Here is a 17,355-nt window from a genome sequence, read left to right on the forward strand (position 1 = left end):
TGATTAAACTTGGAAAGTTCTTTTAGGTTTTTTTTTTGGTCTGCTCTTCACTTTTTCTCCTCCTTCTGTTATTCATCTCACGGCTGTATAAAGTGATGGTTTTTTGGAGTGACTTAAGATATGTCCCATCATCTTAAGCCTCTTTTCTGTGATTATATGCTGCACCCCTGAAGTTGTCCCTTTTTAATACTTCTTTATTTTTTTAATGTGGTTGAGATGGGTTAGACATCACTGATGACACACATTTAGCTAGTTCCATGTTCTGAGGTTGGTATTAAGACCAATTACTTGTGACTTCCCGATTTGTGTACTTTCTTGGAAGGTAGTTCCTGCTTTGCATAGATGTGCAATCACTATCTACAGCTGTCACACTTCCCAGGCAAGTAAACTAGTCTATGCTTTCTAGGCACTTTCCCTTGATATTACCCCCTTCAATTAAGCATTACATCAAATACTAGTAGAAAAGGGAAAAAAGCTAAATTAATTATTAACCACAATTATTTTTGTGAGAAATAATTAGGAAAAAAACTCCATTACTGTCAAAGGACTACAACAAATTCAATCAATTACTCTTTACCATAAAGATGCTAAAATGAAAGCTATTATAGACTTGTAAACTCATCTCCTATGTATAATGTTATGTCCAGGGAGTGCTTCAGGCCTGATGGGTGACAGGAGACATATTTGTTTTCTCCCAATGCATTAATATACTAAATGGTTTGTAAATAATTACTAAAATACTATTGTCCATTCAAGGTCTTGATATAAACATAGCAAACATAGGCAGCTATCAGAGAACAACAGCTTCTTACTCACTAGATAGTGTGAAAAGTGAAAAACTGATTATGACCTATCTAGCTCACAGTGCATGAAAATGCCACATGAAAAATAAGCACACATTGATGACTTTATATCACTATTGTTAACACAAAGGAGAAATACAGTTTCTGCAATGTATGCTACATTGGAAAAAAAGATTCAAAAATAAATTCTTTAGTTTGAAATACTGACCCGACAAATGCGCGATGGACAAATGTGCACCAACAAAATCTTGACGTCAAAATCGCGCCGACAAATGCGCAATAATCCTCTTTAATAAAATCCCTGTGTGCGTCCAGGTGTCCGTGTGTGAAGTGTGCATGCGTGGGGCACGGTGCGATGCGCGATATTACTGTCAGAGAAAGTTAGAGGCGTTTTATGGAAATACAAACCAGTATTACTGCGAGAGGAAATTAAAGGTACACAATACAGTGACGCATATTACAGCACTTACAAGCCAGTATTACTGTCAGAAGAAATTAAAGGCATTTTACCGACGCGCATGCCTGTATTACTGCCAGAGAAAATTAAAGGTATATTACGGACGTACAAGCCAGTGGACGTACAAGACGGTATCCTTCAATAAGGGCGCTCACAGGCATCCTTCAATAAGGGCGCGCACAAAAAGACGAGCCTCAAAAGCCTTTATTCGCCGCGCTCAATTGAGGTCGCTCTTTTGAAGCTCGCCTTTTTGTGCACGCCCTTATTGAATAGAGCTGTACAAGACAGTATTACTGTCACAGAAAATTAAAGACACACAATACAAGGCGGCAGCCCACGAAGAACGGTCAGCTCAGCAAGTAAACATCAACAAAAGAAAGACTGAAAGAAAGAAAAATACGACCAACAAAAAGAATGAGGTCAAAGTCCCTTGCCATTTAATATAGACTGTTCCTACTAATGTTTATGCACTACTGTTCTAGCGCCCGTTATTGTAACGGGCTAAATGACTAGTTAGTAGTATAAAAGCATAAAAAGTTCTACTTAAATATGGTTTGTAAAACTTAATTTAGATGTCAATATTATGAGATATGAGAAATAAAACATTTTGCTATATATTACATGATACCTGGCTACATATTAGTGGGTCAGCACAGTCAATAGGATTTCCACAGCTTGTTGATACACAGATTTTGATTTTCGCGATTTTGTCGGTGTGCATTTGTCGAAAATCAGTTCGCAGGTTTGTTGGCGCGCATTTGTCGGTCGCGGTTTTGTCGGGGCGCATTTGTCTATCGCGCATTTGTTGGTGAACCATTTGAAATATATTAAATAGTTAAACAGATAGTTAAAAGAGAGAATATTTTATGAAACAATTTAACTCAGTTCTACAAATTTTATATATTTTCACTACCAAATTGAGGAGACAAGCAATAATTTAATCCATGAAACCACATTTCACTTCTTTCTGTATTATCACTACTTGTGGTGTCGGCAAAAATATATGCTTAGTACTTCACTAAACATTTTTACATCCAAAACAAAACAAAAAAATTAAATTTGGTTTTATCTTCTTATTAACATCAAACAGAAGGGAGAATTCAATGGTAACTACTATCCCTTGATCTCATTATCTTTTCCCTATTCACTTTTTTAATTTTATTGATTTTATTGTAATCATTCCATATAAATAGATCAATTTTTACAAAAAAAAATAGGATTGAAAACAAATCAACCCCCACTCCTGAGAAAGAGAGCATGGCCAACGGACTAAAACTTAAAAATTGTAAAAATAAATAAATTGAAGAGTTTAATAGGCGGACACAGACAAATGGGGAAGAAAAAGAAATGAGGAGAGATTCTACTTCCTCAGTGCTTTAAGAGCTTATTCTAAAATATTATTGATTACATCCTGCCAGGTTTTGAAAAAGTTCTGCACAGATCCTCTAAGTGAGAATTTGATTTTTTCCAATTTCAAATAATATAAAACATCAGTTACCCACTGACTTAAAAGAGGAGAGTTAAGATTCTTCCACATTAGCAAAATAAGTCTGCGTGCCAATAGTGTAGTGAAGGCAATCACAGTTTGTTTGTCCTTCTCCACTTTAAGCCCATCTGGAAGAACACCAAACACAGCTGTTAATGGGTTAGGAGGGATTGTGACACCAAGGCTGTCTCAAAGGCAATTAAAAATTTTTGTCCAGAATGATGTTAATTTGGTGCAGGCCCAAAACATGTGACCCAGTGAGGTTGGAGCTTGATTGCAGCGTTCACAGGTTGGATCTTGCCCTGGAAACATTTTGGACAATTTCAACCGAGACAGATGTGCTCGATATATAATTTTGAGTTGAATAATTGTATGCTTTGCACATATGGAGCTCGAATGAATTCTCTGCATTGCTACCTTCCACTCCTTTTCTGATATATTGAGTGAGAGATCCTTTTCCCATTGTCCTCTTGGATCTTTGAAAGGGAGGGACTGTAAAATATTTTTATATATTGCAGAAATGCTGTCTGAGTCCTTGAGACTGAGCAATATTTTTTCCAGCATAGAAGAAGGTGGGAGATGGGGAAAATTGGGCAGGTTCTGTTTGACAAAGTTTCTAATTTGAAGATGGTGAAAGAAATGTGTTGCTGGGAGATTAAATTTGAAATGTAATTGTTCATAGGATGCAAAGATGTTGTCTATATAAAGATCTCTAAGCAATTTAATCCCAAATGTTTTCCAGATATTAAAAACTGCATTAGTTTGCGAGGGTTGAAAAAGGTGGTTCTCATGCACAGGTGCCACAGATAAAAGATTCTCCATCTTAAAATGCTTTCTACATTGGTTCCATATTCTGAGTGAGTGAAGCACAGTTGGGTTATTAGTATATTGGCGATAACTTGCATTTATTGGGGCACAAAGCAGGGAATATAGAAAAGTACTGCAGGATTTTACTTCTATTGCGGACGAAGCCTGTGTATGTTCATCTATTTGTGTCCAGGTTTTTATAGCTTGTATGTTTGCTGGCCAGTAGTAAAACTGAAAGTTAGGTAGAGCCATGTCACCTTCTGTCTTTGTAGAGTCTCTCTTTGGATACGTGGATGTTTTAGGTTCCAAATAAATTAGGTTATGGTTGAATCTAATTGAATGATTTATTGATGTATATTGGAATGTTTTGAAATAAAAAGAGAAGTTTAGGAAGGATATTCACCTTAACAACGTTAATTCTTCCAGCTAGAGTGAGATGGAGGGTTTACCATCTATGCAAGTCTTGCTTAATTTTTTTTTATGCAGATGGCAAAATTTTGTTGATAAAGATTTATGTTTGTGATATTTACCCCTAGGTATTTAAACTGATCTGCAATAATAAAAGGAAAGGTATCCAATCTAATATTGTATGCTTGAGAATTCACTGGAAAGAGCACACTTTTATTCAAATTAATTCTGACACCAGAGATCTTTTGAAATTCTGCAAGTGCTGTTAAGACTGCAGGCACAGTATTTTGTGGGTCTGATATATACAAAACCATTTCATTTGCATATAAAGAAATTTTCTGTTCCAGTCCTTCTCTGGTAAGCATTTCGACAGTGAACTGGCATTGGTTGAATGGTGATTGCAAATAGCAGTGGTGACAAGGGATATCCTTGTCTGGTACCACATTCTAGTTTAAAGTACTCTGAGCAAATGTTGTTAATACAAACTGAAGCTTCTGGATTGGTATACAGTAGTTTGATCCATGCACAAATATTCGGGCCAAACCCAAATTTCTCTAATGTAGTGAAAAGGTAGTTCCATTCAATCATATCAAATGCTTTTTCTGCATCCAATGATAATATCATCTCCGGGGTGTTTGTCTTTGCAAGTGAATATATTACATTAAACAGGCGTCGGAGATTGGAAGCTATGTGTAGGCCTTTAATAAATCCAGTTTGATCTTGTGATATTACTGAAGGCAGCACTTTCTCCATCCTTCTAGCTAGGACTTTGGAGAGTATCTTAACATCATTATTCAGAAGTGAAATTGGTCTGTATGATGCACATTGTAATAACTCCTTGTTTGGTTTAGGAATGACAGTGATTAATACTTGGAGAAAAGTTTGAGGTAGAATTTGATTGTCTCTAGCTTCTGTAAAGGTTGCTAATAAGAAGGGGAGCTAGTCAAGTGGAGAATTTCTTATAAAATTCGAAAGGGTAGCCATCAGGGCCTGCTGCTTTCCCGCTCTGAAGTGACTTTATAGCATTTAGTAATTCTGATAGTGCCAGAAGTTTATCCAATTCGTCTGTAATAAATATCTATTTGTGGTATCTGTAATGTACCCAGAAATGCATTAGATTGTGTGTTGTCTTCTTTGAACTCAGTAGAATACAAGGATTTATAGTAGTCTCTAAATGTGTGCATTATATTTTTATGGTCAATGATTTTATCTCCGTTCGTGTTGGTGATTGCTGGGATTGTATTACGAACTTATTGCTTGTGGATTTGTTGAGCTAAGAGCTTATTAGCTTTCTCTCCGTGTTCATAGTAATGATGTCTTGATTTAAAAATGAGTTGCTCAGTTTCTTTGGTTGTTAAGAGGTTGAGCTCTGAATGCAGAGCCTGTCTTTTCTTATGAAGAGCTTCACTTGGACATTTGGTATGTTCTTGATCTATTCTAGTAATTTTGCTGGTTAGCTCCGATACATTCTTGGTTTCTAATTTATTTCTGTGGGAAAGATATGAAATAATCTGTCCTCTTAAGAAGGCCTTTAAAGTTTCCCCAGACTACAGTAATCCCTCGCTACTTCGCGGTTCACTTTTCGCGGATTCACGACTTCGCGGGTTTTTAAATACAAGTGATTGCCCGCCTATCGCGGAAGTTATGTTCCAGACCCATCAGCAACAGGAGAAAATCCGCGATATAGAAAGACCATATAAATAAACATTTTTATAGTTTAAGCCTTAAAATACCCATCCCACATGCTTTAAACACATGTAAACTTATAAAACACACTTTGTTAACACATATGATATGTGGATGTCGGGCTAAGGATATTAGTATCATCTCACTATTATAAAACATTTTAACTTCACGCAAGACAAGGCAGTGAGACAGGAAAATTGGTGATGTACAGGATTTTAAATTATTGACAGGCAGAGCGACAAGCAGCACAAAGCCAGCACAAAGTCCACTTCTCCTTAGCTTTCATTCAGCTCCCCACCCCCCTTGACAATGCGAACTGCGCCTCCGGGGAGGGGGGCTTTGAGCGAACGTGCGTTCAGCCCTCACAAAACCACACACACACACACACTCCTCCTCCTTCCGAAAGGCGCAGAGCGGCAAGCAGGCATTTTGGCAGAAGCAGCACAAAGTCCATTGCAAGCAGGCATTTTGGCAGAAGCAGCACAAAGTCCATTTCTGCTCAGCGTGAGTTCAGCTGCCCCCCTTCACAAAGCGAGTGCAGACACATTGACGTCTGATCGCAGTGTGCAGTGTTGGTCTGAGGTGTTTAAGAATGTAGAAAGTGTTTAAGAGTATAGGAAGTGTTTATAAGAGCGTGGGAAAGGTTAACAAGAGAGTGAGAAAGGTTTATAAGAGTGTGGGAAGGGTTTATAAAGCCTTAAAATATGTATAAATAATAAAATAAATATAGGTCGCTACTTCGCGGATTTCACCTATCGCGGGGGGCTCTGGAACGTAACCCCCGCGATAGGTGAGGGATTACTGTATTCCTGCAGAGACCTCTGAGGATGCATTTGTCTCTAGGAAAAAACTGATTTATTTCGATATAAATTCTGTACAGTTCTCATCTGCTAATAGAAGTGGGTTAAGACGCCATCTGCGAGATGAGTATGTGGGGCACAATGATTTCAGCTCCAAGATTAGAGGAGCATGGTCAGAAATAACAATAGCATCGTACTTGCAAGATTTAATCGCAGGCAAGAAATTATTATCTATAAAGAAATAATCAATTCTTGAGTAACAATGATGCACTGGTGAGTAGAAGGAATATGTTCTTGAGTTTGGGTTTAGAAACCTCCAGGGGTCTGATAAGTTGTGGTCAGTTAAAAACTGTGTAATTGTCTTTGCAGTGTTAGATGTCATCCTCCCTGTGACAGGAGACCTGTCTAAGAGTGGATTTAAAACACAATTAAAGTCCCCAGCCATTATAATTTTATGAGTGTTCACATTGGGAATAGATGCAAATACATTTTGCATTAATTCCCTATCACTGACATTGGGTGCATAAACATTCCATATTTCAATAACCCACCAACTCACCTAATGATCTTGTTGCAGTGAGCACACACTGGTGTCCGGCCAGGATCACCTGGTGCCTGCTGTGCTGCCTGCACAATTGAGCTGCGGTTCTGCATTGGAGTAGGCTGGGCAAGTTGGCTATGCTGGGTCATTACAGTACTTGTCTTATCAGGATGGTATCGCTCAGCAAAATCTGTATCTGTCACCCATGGGGGTCGGCAGGAAGGCATAGATGAAGTTCCAGGAGGTCTTGCAGTTCCTTTGCCTGATAAAGTTCAGGGGAAAAGTAAAGATATAATAGGACTGTGCCCAAAAGACTTTGAAAACATCCTGAAATCCCCAATTAATCAATATTACATAATATTACAGATAAACAATGATTAAAATTAGAAATGCACATTGCAATTTTAAGTCATTTTAAAATCAGGGATCTAAACTGTAAGCACTTGATAAAGGAGTTCTATAATTGAGTGGAATCCCAATACAGGAGAGAAACCAGATTAGCAGGGGTTAAAAGAACACTTTCTTTCTATTACATTTTATGAATGAAAATGGAACATTAAATCCTGTTTGATCAGTGAGCATCTGATAATATGTGCATCAATTCATTCCATAATACGTTGTTTACTTTAGTTGGAAATAGTGCATGTCTCACCATTAGGTTTAAAGAAAATAATTATCATTCACTGTATGAATGTACTTAGGGATACTGAGAACATGGAACAGGTCTCCAATAAACATTTTGTGGTCATAAAAGAAAATGATGAATTTCATGTAGTCATAAACCTGTAAATCTGTCCTGAGTATGACACTGAACTGCATCTGGCCTCCAAGTTGCAGGGAAAACTTGGAGGCTAGTAGCAGGATTGAACTCCAGCCACAATAAAAGCTTCACACACTCTGAAAAAGCAGACAAGACTCCTTCTGCTCTCTACGGGAGTAGCTCTGCTGCAGCCACACACAGGATGGCTGCTTGCATTATGAACAGGACAGGTAGAAAACCCTCAGGAGCCTTATCCTTGGAAGAGTCTAAACCGTCGGAGAGCCAATGGTGTCAGTCCTGTTGGGGATTGGAACTGGTGTGGTGCCGAGGAGTCGCCTGCTGCATGGCAGCACTCAGGTCCCAATTTGAGGCAGCCCATCCAGGTAGGTGCACGGAATGTCTGGTCTCTCCAGCACGTGCTGTTGGAGGAGTTTTGTAAACTCTGCATTTCAGTGGCCACACACTGAGGTGCACAGACCTAGGACTGACTAGATCTCTGTTGGTGGGTACATCTTTTATCGGTCCGGTTGCTCTGATGGCTGTCGTACTCAGGGAGTAGATGTTGCTGTGGTGGATCGGCTCCTTCCGATGGTGTCTGATGTCACTCCTTTCAACGAGCGTATTATGAGACTCAGATTAAGACACTCTCTGGGTACCTTGTCTATTGTCTAAGTGTATGCTCCGACCGCTGTGAGTGATGTCTTGGTGAGGGAGGCATTTTATTGCAACTTCGCTTAGTTTGATGGGTACCTGTGAGGGGACACTCCTCTGGTCATGGGTGATTTCAATGCGACCACTGACAAGGCTGGCTATAAGTATTGTGCCAGTCCCCATGGGTCTGGCGACCATGGTGAAAGTGGCTCCATGTTCCTTGACTCTGCTGATTGCTGAATCCTGGTTTCAGCACCCTGAGCCACATCGTTGGACTTGGTACCCTAATACTGGTGGTGTGGTGAAGTAGATTGATCACATCCTTGTGGGCAGATGTTAGGGGCTCCTGCAGAACTGCAGGGTCTACAGAAGTGCCCAGTTTGCGAATTCTGACCACAAGCTGGTTGTTACTACTCTGAAAATCCAGCTTAGGTTTAGTAGGATACCACCTACTAGGAGAATGAAACTGGACCTGGCCAGACCGCAAGATCAGGCTGTTTCTAATGAGTTTGCAAGCAGCTTGTGTGAGGACCCTCCAGACTTGGGTGCGACTGCTGATCCTAATATGATGTGGGAGACCTTCTGTGACAAGACCCTGAAGGTTGCTAAGGGTTGCGTTGGTGTTCTTAGAAGGAGGTATTTAATCTCGCATGACACCCTGGATATCATCGAGTGGAGTTGCAGTGCATGGCTTGATTGCAACTCTGGTCTATATTGGGACCCGAGAAGGATGGCTGCGAGAGTTCTGAGGGCAGAAAATGAGGCGTTTGTTAGAGCAATCTGTGAGCAAGTGACACACCATCTATGGTCTGGTGACCCATGTCCTCCTTCAAAGGAATTGAACTGTGTCATCCTCAATATGGTCTAGTCTAGTTTTATGCCTAAGAAGTCTATCATCGACTGCATCCTGGAACAGAGGGTTTTCATGGAGCGCAAATGCGAATATTGTGAGAGTTTCTTTGCAGCTTTTGTTGATTTTCGTAAATAGTGCCCTGTGGGGCATCCAAGACTTTGTGGGATTCCCCCCAAAGTTGCTGGATATCTTGGCCGGCCTGTACACTGGTGCTGTGACTGCTGAGCAGAGTGGAGGCAGAACTTGTGCGTTTTTCCCCAGTTGATTCTGGGGTTTGTCAGGGGTGTGTTCTTGCTCCTACTCTGTTTAACGCTTGCATGGGCTGGGTGTTGGGAAGGGTCATGGGGTTCAGCGACTGTGGGGCATCTGTTGGTGAAGAAAGATTCACTGATCTTGACTTTGCTGACGTCATTGTGATCTTCGCAGAGTCAAAGGAGGACCTGATTTGGGTTCTAGAGAGACTGATGGAGGAGTCTGGGCTTGCGAGTGTCCTGGATAAAAACGAAAATCCAGGCCTTTAACACTAGAATTCTTGACGCCTACGAAAAAACTTGTAATCCTGGCCCACCTTAAATCCCTTCGCACCTCTCCATCAGCGTTTTTTGTTTTGTACATTCGTCGATCAGCACAAGCAGAAAGCAGCCTGCTGTCGCATTCCTCGCCTTGACGGAGCTCAGCTCGGGCAAAAAGATCTCCCAGCTCAAGCCAAGGCTCCTTATCTGCGTGTGAGGTGAGGTGCCTGGAGTTGTATAGGGCAAATAATACAGTATATCGTTATTTGGAATACATGCATTTCATGTGTGTTCCATGTCTACAAAGGTCTGAGTAAGTGTAGGATGAAAGGAAATGCGAGAAATGCTGAACACATACCTAAAGCAGAAACTTTTTCCATGTTATACTAATAATGACCTGAAGTGTATAACGTATGAAAATTTTGGCTACTTTTAAATGTTAGCGCTTGTTTTTTTATTATTCAGTTTTATTCCCTCATTAATGTCCACGTGGTACAATGAACTTGCCTCTCTCTCTCTGTTGATGGCATTTATCTCCATTCTTTTTACAAGAGCAGCACTGTTGCTGAAGCCTGCTCAGAACTACTTGATGTCCCGTGACCGCTATCAGACTTGAGCAAGGAGGGACCGTAGCAACAGACAGCTTCTTCACAGCGCTTTCGCCGGCTAATAAACTGCTGCACCACAATGCAACTCTGCTTGGCACCTTAAGTAAAATGGGACTTCCACCTACAGCTAAAGTCACTTCAATACGCAAGCAATTCGTCATGCTAGTGTTTAGATCTGGCAGTGCTGTGCTGATGGTGTATGTGTCAAAAAAGGAAGAAGCCATTGATTTCAGTCTGTAACAGCCGGTGTAAAATTTTGCTACCTGTAAAAGATATTGCTGAAGGTATATCCAGCAGACACACAAATGCTTCACTCTCATTGAAGTGGTTAGTGGAATATAAAATAAACACTTTCGCAAAGGTATAACGAAACAAGTGTGCTTTAATTCAAGAATGAAACTGAATAACAAAAAATTCAAGTGACAACAAGATAGCAAGAAGACATCAGTGTTTGCGTGTCTGCCGATATACCTTCAGCGATATCTTTTACAGGAAGCAAAACTGTTACAGACTGAAATCAAAGGCTTCTGCTTTTCAGGCACATACACGTTGTGGTGCAGCAGTCTATTAGCCAGCGAAAGTGCTGTGAAGAAGCTGTCTGTTGCTACAGTCCTGCCTTTGTCCAGTCTGATAGCGTTCACGGGACATAGTATCTTTGATTGTTGGTACAATAAATAGTTCTGAGCAGGCATCAGCCACAGCGCTGTTCTTGTGAAAAGAATGGAGATAAATGCCATCAACTCAGAGAGGGACAGGCAAGTTTGCTCTATCACATGAACGTCAATGAGTGAATAAAACTGAATAATAAAAAAACAAGTGCTAACTTTTACAAGTAGCCAAAATTTACACTGGGTGTTCCATATTCAAATCAAACGTATGTTTTTATTATATTGTAGAAATAATAACAGCAGCTCACTACTCAAAATGCGCAGCCACCCGTCTCGAACCCGGGATCTCCGGGTTATAAGGCAGCAGTTCTTACCTCTGCACCATTCAAGAACATGTGTAAACTCCTTGTCGATTGACATTTGAGCTTGAGTTTTTAATTCATTGACAGCCACATGTAAATCGAATGCCTTTTTTTCTTCTTTGGTTATATTCTTGAATAAAAGCGCATGTGTTTATTTTATTTTTGTACTAAAGTCTTTACACATTATACACTTCAGGTCATTATTTGTATAACATGGAAAAAGATTCTGCATTCGCATTTCCTTTCATCCTACACTTACCTAGATCTTTGTAGACATGGAAGACACATGAAATGAATATATTCAAAATAACAATATACTGTATTATTTAGATAGATATTTACCCTATACAACTCCAGGCACCTCACCTCACATGCAGATAAGGAGCTTGGCTGGAGCTGGGAGAGCTTTTTGCTTGAGCTGACAAGGCTGGGGATGGGACAGCAGGCTGCTTGCTGCTTGTGCTGATCAACGCATTTACAAAAAAAAAAAAAAAAAAAAGACGCTGATGCAGAGGTGCGAAGGGATTATGAGTTTTTTTGTAAGCTTCAGGAAATCTAGTGTTAAGGACGTTTTGGGCACAGCCATCAGTAGTGTGTCTGTCTGCGAACAGAGTGTAGACCTTGTCAAGAGTTTTAGTTACCCCAGCAGCGACATTCATGTCTCTGGTGACTCTTCTTATTAAGTCAGCAGACGGACTGGAAAAGCATGGGGTGGTCATGAGGGTGTTGAAAAGGGGTGTGTGGCACTCTCTATATCTTTGAAGAAGGATGAAGGTCCAAGTCTTTAGAGTCCTGGTGCATCCTATTTTGCTATAAGGTTGTGAGACATGGACGCTATCCAGTGACCTGAGACAAAGACTGGACTCCTTCAAAACTATGTCTCCTCAGAGAATCTTTGGGTACCACTGGTTTGACTTTGTGTCAAACAAATGGTTGCTCATGGAGTCCCGAACGAGGCACATTATCTGAATTGTGAGGGAGTGTCAGTTATGGCACTACAGCCATGATTCCCAGATCACAGGATCCTCATTGTTGAGGACCTGAATGGCTGGACCAGGCCAAGGGGACGCTCACGTAAGACCTCGCTGAGGCAGACAGATAGTCATTTCCAGGGTGTGGGACTGGACCTCGTGTCTGCATGATGCCTACCAGCATCCTGAGCTGTGGTGGGTACAGCAATGTGCTGTACCAGTTTATGCTTCCCAACCTGACCTGACGGAATAAATGTATGAAAAACACTAACTCTCAACATACAACACAGACAGCTGCAAAATATGACAGTTTTAAGGTCCCAGTGTCCTGATGTTTATGACATTTGGTAAACTTCAAGCAAATGTGTTGGGTTCATTCAGTTTTCATTGAAATATATCAAATAGGGCTTGTTATACAATTGAAATTTCAAATGCTCCCATTAAAAATCATTGGTGAATTTTCAAAATCATCTGTCTTAAAATAAATATTCTGTGCAACTTTAATTACTGATTGATTTACATTTATTTTACATTTTTCTTCAGAAATGTTATTGAAATATACAAGTTGAAATAACCTAAGTTTTGATAACTTATACTGTGGATTTGTTTTTCTGTTAGGGGTGGCTATGAGAAGGATCTCAACACACATTTTAACTATTCACTAGATACATTTTCCAAAAATTATGTGTAAAAATTAACTACGATTAGCCATCAACATTCCACAGCTAGCAGCTAATCACAGCATATTGATGAATGCAATTTTTACACAACTTTAATTGGATTTTGGTTTATGTGCAAGCGATTTAAAAAAAAAAAAATGACCTGCTCTTGCATGTTGAAATGGAGCAATATGACTAGATGACTTGATGTGGATAATGTGACACAGGTAACAGAATGCTACTGTTTACTATTGTCCAGTGCTGGTCACAATCCACTTCCATTAAAGCATAAACTTTGTTAGCTCCATTCTGAATGAAAACACGAGACACATTTTTTTCTCAGCCATCACTACAAACCACACAGGGTAAGTAACATTAAAAAAATAGCATTTTTGGGTGAAGTATGCCATTAGGAAGGAAAAAATCAACCAAAACCCAAAATCAAAACATTTCAATGAGATTCTGCCATTTTAAAAACGCAACAGACTGTGAGCTTCACTCCCTGCTCATCTTCCTTTGCTGCAACATTTCAGGGCCAGAGGCATGGATTCATCTCAGACGGTCATTGCCAAACACCTTATTGATGTTAATAAATGTTGATTCCCTATCAATAGTAACTTAAAATGTCACACTTCAGACAGATATCACATGCTGCTGCCATTATCATAGTGCAAGTGTGTACTTTGGTGGTCTAGCAAGAGAAAGACTGAGCATGTGTGTTGCATCATCAAGTGACAAAGCTAAACACATTACAGGCATATACTTAGCCTTAAACAGATTAAAGTGTAGTAAACTTTAACACAGATTTTTTTTTTTAGCAAAAGCAGAGTAATAGAGTTGTCATTTCTGCCTCACAGTGCCAGGTTTACTTAGAGTTTACATGTCCTACCTGTGTATTTATGGGCTGACTGAAATCTGTGAGTGTCAGTGAGTTTACTCACTCAAAAACTTTGTCCTCAGTTCTTTTATTACCATATCCTCATCACGAGCAGCTTATCATGCATTAAAAAATGTGATAATTGGTTTGTGTTGCCCAGAGGGGGCTGGGCGGTCTCATGGTCTGTAACCCCTGCTGATTTTTTTTTTTTTTTCTCCAGTCATCTTGAGTTTTTTTTGTTTTTTCTGTCCTCCCTGGCCATCAGACCTTACTCTTATTCTATGTCAATTAGTGCTGTCTTATTTTAATTCTTACTTTGTCTTTTTTTTTCTCTTTTCTTTATCATGTAAAGCACTTTGAACTATATTATTTGTATGAAAATGTGCTATATAAATAAATGATGTTGTTGGTGGTTCAGTCTACTCCAGTCATGGTTGGGCTTTATCACACTCTGATTTATTCCATTTTCTGAGTATTTTTTTTAACATGCATACACACAACATGACACAGAAAGTGCAACATGCAGGTGGCTTGGCTCTTTCAAAACCCTACTGCATTATTAAAAATACAATGCAGTATAATCAGTTCATTTCAGATTTGTTATTATTTTTTATAAAGTGCAATGAAGCTCTTATGTGCACTCTTCACCAGGACACTGCTATCTGTGTGAATCTCTGTCTGTAGACTACGTAAAATAACACAGACTCGAGTATGCATGCCTGTTGTTACAAGCCATGGCAAAACATAACCACTGAAGAAACAGTATTGCAGAAGCAAAAGCAGGATGATAAGCAGAACATAGCTTGGAAGTCTGGGGGTTGTCATAACTCCACCCATAACGCCCGCTGCTAGCTGATAACATATTCAAACTTTGAGAACATAATACGAAGAATCTGTAATACGATGTATTCTTTTCAGTGTGGGTTTGTTGTCACAAACATATCTCAGAACCCTAGTAGACACTTCAAAGGGGACATATTCACTACAGTGCATCCGGAAAGTATTCACACTTTTTCCACATTTTGTTATGTTACAGACTTATTCCAAAATGAATTAATTTTTTTCCTCAGAATTCTACACACAACATCCCATAAGGACAACATGAAAAAAGTTTACTTGAAGTTTTTGCAAATTTATTAAAAATAAAAAAAACTGAGAAATCACATGTACATAAGTATTAACAGCCTTTGCCATGAAGCTCAAAATTGAGCTCAGGTGCATCCTGTTTCCCCTGATCATCCTTGAGATGTCTCTGCAGCTTAACTGGAGTCCACCTGTGGTAAATTCAGTTAATTGGACATGGTTTGGAAAGGCACACACCTGTCTATATAAGGTCCCACAGTTGACAGTTCATGTCAGAGCACAAACCAAGCATGAAGTCAAAGGAGTTGTCTGTAGACCTCTAAGACAGGATTGTCTCGAGGCACAAATCTGGGGAAGGTTACAGAAAATGTTCTGCTGCTTTGAAGGTCCCAATGAGCACAGTGGCCTCCATCATCCGTAAGTGGAAGAAGTTCGAAACCACCAGGACTCTTCCTAGAGCTGGCCAGCCATCTCAACTGAGCAATCGGGGGAGAAGGGCCTTAGTCAGGGAGGTGACCAAGAACCCGATGGTCACTCTGTCAGAGCTCCAGAGGTCCTCTGTGGAGAGAGGAGAACCACCTCTGCAGCAATCCACCAATCAGGCCTGTATGGTAGAGTGGCCAGACGGAAGCCAGAAGCTCCAGAGCGCTCTTGACCTCAGACTGGGGCGACAGTTCATCTTTCAGCAGGACAACGACCCTAAGCACACAGCCAAGATATCAAAGGAGTGGCTTCAGGACAACTCTGTGAATGTCCTTGAGTGGCCCAGCCAGAGCCCAGACTTGAATCCAATTGAACATCTCTGGAGAGATCTTAAAATGGCTGTGCACCGATGCTTCCCATCCAACCTGATGGAGCTTGAGAGGTGCTGCAAAGAGGAATGGGCGAAACTGGCCAAGGATAGGTGTGCCTAGCTTGTGGCATCATATTCAAAAAGACTTGAGGCTGTAATTGCTGCCAAAGGTGCATTGACAAAGTATTGAGCAAAGGCTGTGAATACTTATGTACATGTGATTTCTCTTTTTTTTTTTTTTAATAAATTTGCAAAAACCTCAAGTAAACTTTGTTCACGTTGTCATTATGGGGTGTTGTGTGTAGAATTCTGAGGAAAAAAATGAATTTAATCCATTTTGGAATAAGGATGTAACATAAAATGTGGAAAAAGTGAAGCGCTGTGAAAACTTTCCGGATGCACTGTAAGTTTGAAAGCTTTTTTTCTCCTCACACTGGGACCCTGGTATCCTCGGGCTCCATCATAAAATGCAAGAGCAGTCCAATTGTTTTTTTTTTATTTTTTAATTTATAATATATGCTTCACTTTAGAACACATTTTGATGTGGCAAATTAATACTGTATATACCATGATTGTGAAGAGGCAACTTTGACATGAAAAATACCAAACTTATCCATTAACAAGCAGTTACCCATTTAAACATTATTTTACCTAAATTCACATCTGGTTTATCAACTCCTGGTGCACTTGCAAATGCCTTTATTTCATGCCTAGAAGAGAAAAGAAAGAATTTTGCTTTATTTAGGGAAAAAAAGGTAGAAGAAGGGTCTAAAGCACTGCTGTTTCATACTTAAAAAGAAATATAATATTTACTGTACATATAAATATGCTCAAAGCATTTCTTTATTCAACCAATTATACCTACTGTCTTGGTTTGCCTCTTGACTTATATAATTCCACAGTGATTAGCACATCCAGATGATGTTTTATGCAAATTCAAGTGGGGCCAGAGTATTTGAATAGCATTATTTATTGGTAGCATTTTTACATGTCCATTCCAATACTTCATAGTATATTTTGCATATATGTGATAGCATGTGCTTCCTGGTAAGGACTTTCTAGGGTTAAAGCTCACCACATTAAAATTGTATATATTTGGGTATTTACTTTAGACACCCCACCATGTGGGACCCAGTGTGTGGGAAGATATGGGTCACTTTTAGCAACCCTAGCGTAGTGGCACTAAAAAATGAATGTCATATCTAACACCAGAACTGATAGGTGCATGGTTAAAGCCACTGCAAGTTAAAGATTTAATGATTTGGAGTTAGGAGGACAGTTTTTATTCAGAGTGACAGATGTGACGTGCAATGGAAAAGAACTTAAATGTGGCCAAGTAGATGAATAGCCATAGCCAGCTGACAGAGGTAAATAAGCCAGGAAGGCATCTGTGATTTTCCTTTAGTGTTGCTATTTTCCTGTATTTACAGCAGGGAAAATAAGTATTGAACGCATCAACATTTTTCTCAGTAAATATATTTCTAATGGGGCTATTAACATTAAATTTTCACCAGATGTCAGTAACAACCCAAGCAATCCACACATACAAAGAAATCAAAACAAATAAGTACATAAATTATGTGTAATAAAGTGGAAGGACACAGGGAATAATTATTGGACACACTTACTG

At 39.6% G+C, this 17,355-nt stretch overlaps 1 protein-coding gene across 3 annotated transcripts in view; it reads right to left on the reverse strand.

The window, feature by feature from the left end:
* The window catches only part of pdlim7 (PDZ and LIM domain 7), a 265,260-nt gene that overhangs the window by 14,678 nt on the left and 233,227 nt on the right, over positions 1-17,355 (reverse strand). For all 3 annotated transcript variants that reach the window (XM_051934153.1, XM_051934152.1, XM_051934154.1), the window contains exons 6-7: positions 16,377-16,435; positions 7,007-7,250 (exon numbers count right to left, since the gene is read on the reverse strand). In XM_051934153.1, coding sequence (XP_051790113.1) covers positions 7,007-7,250; positions 16,377-16,435 — 303 coding nt within the window. The remainder of the gene's footprint in view (positions 1-7,006; positions 7,251-16,376; positions 16,436-17,355) is intronic.

The sequence above is a fragment of the Erpetoichthys calabaricus genome, chromosome 11, assembly GCF_900747795.2.
Source record: "Erpetoichthys calabaricus chromosome 11, fErpCal1.3, whole genome shotgun sequence".
Taxonomy (NCBI): domain Eukaryota; kingdom Metazoa; phylum Chordata; class Cladistia; order Polypteriformes; family Polypteridae; genus Erpetoichthys; species Erpetoichthys calabaricus.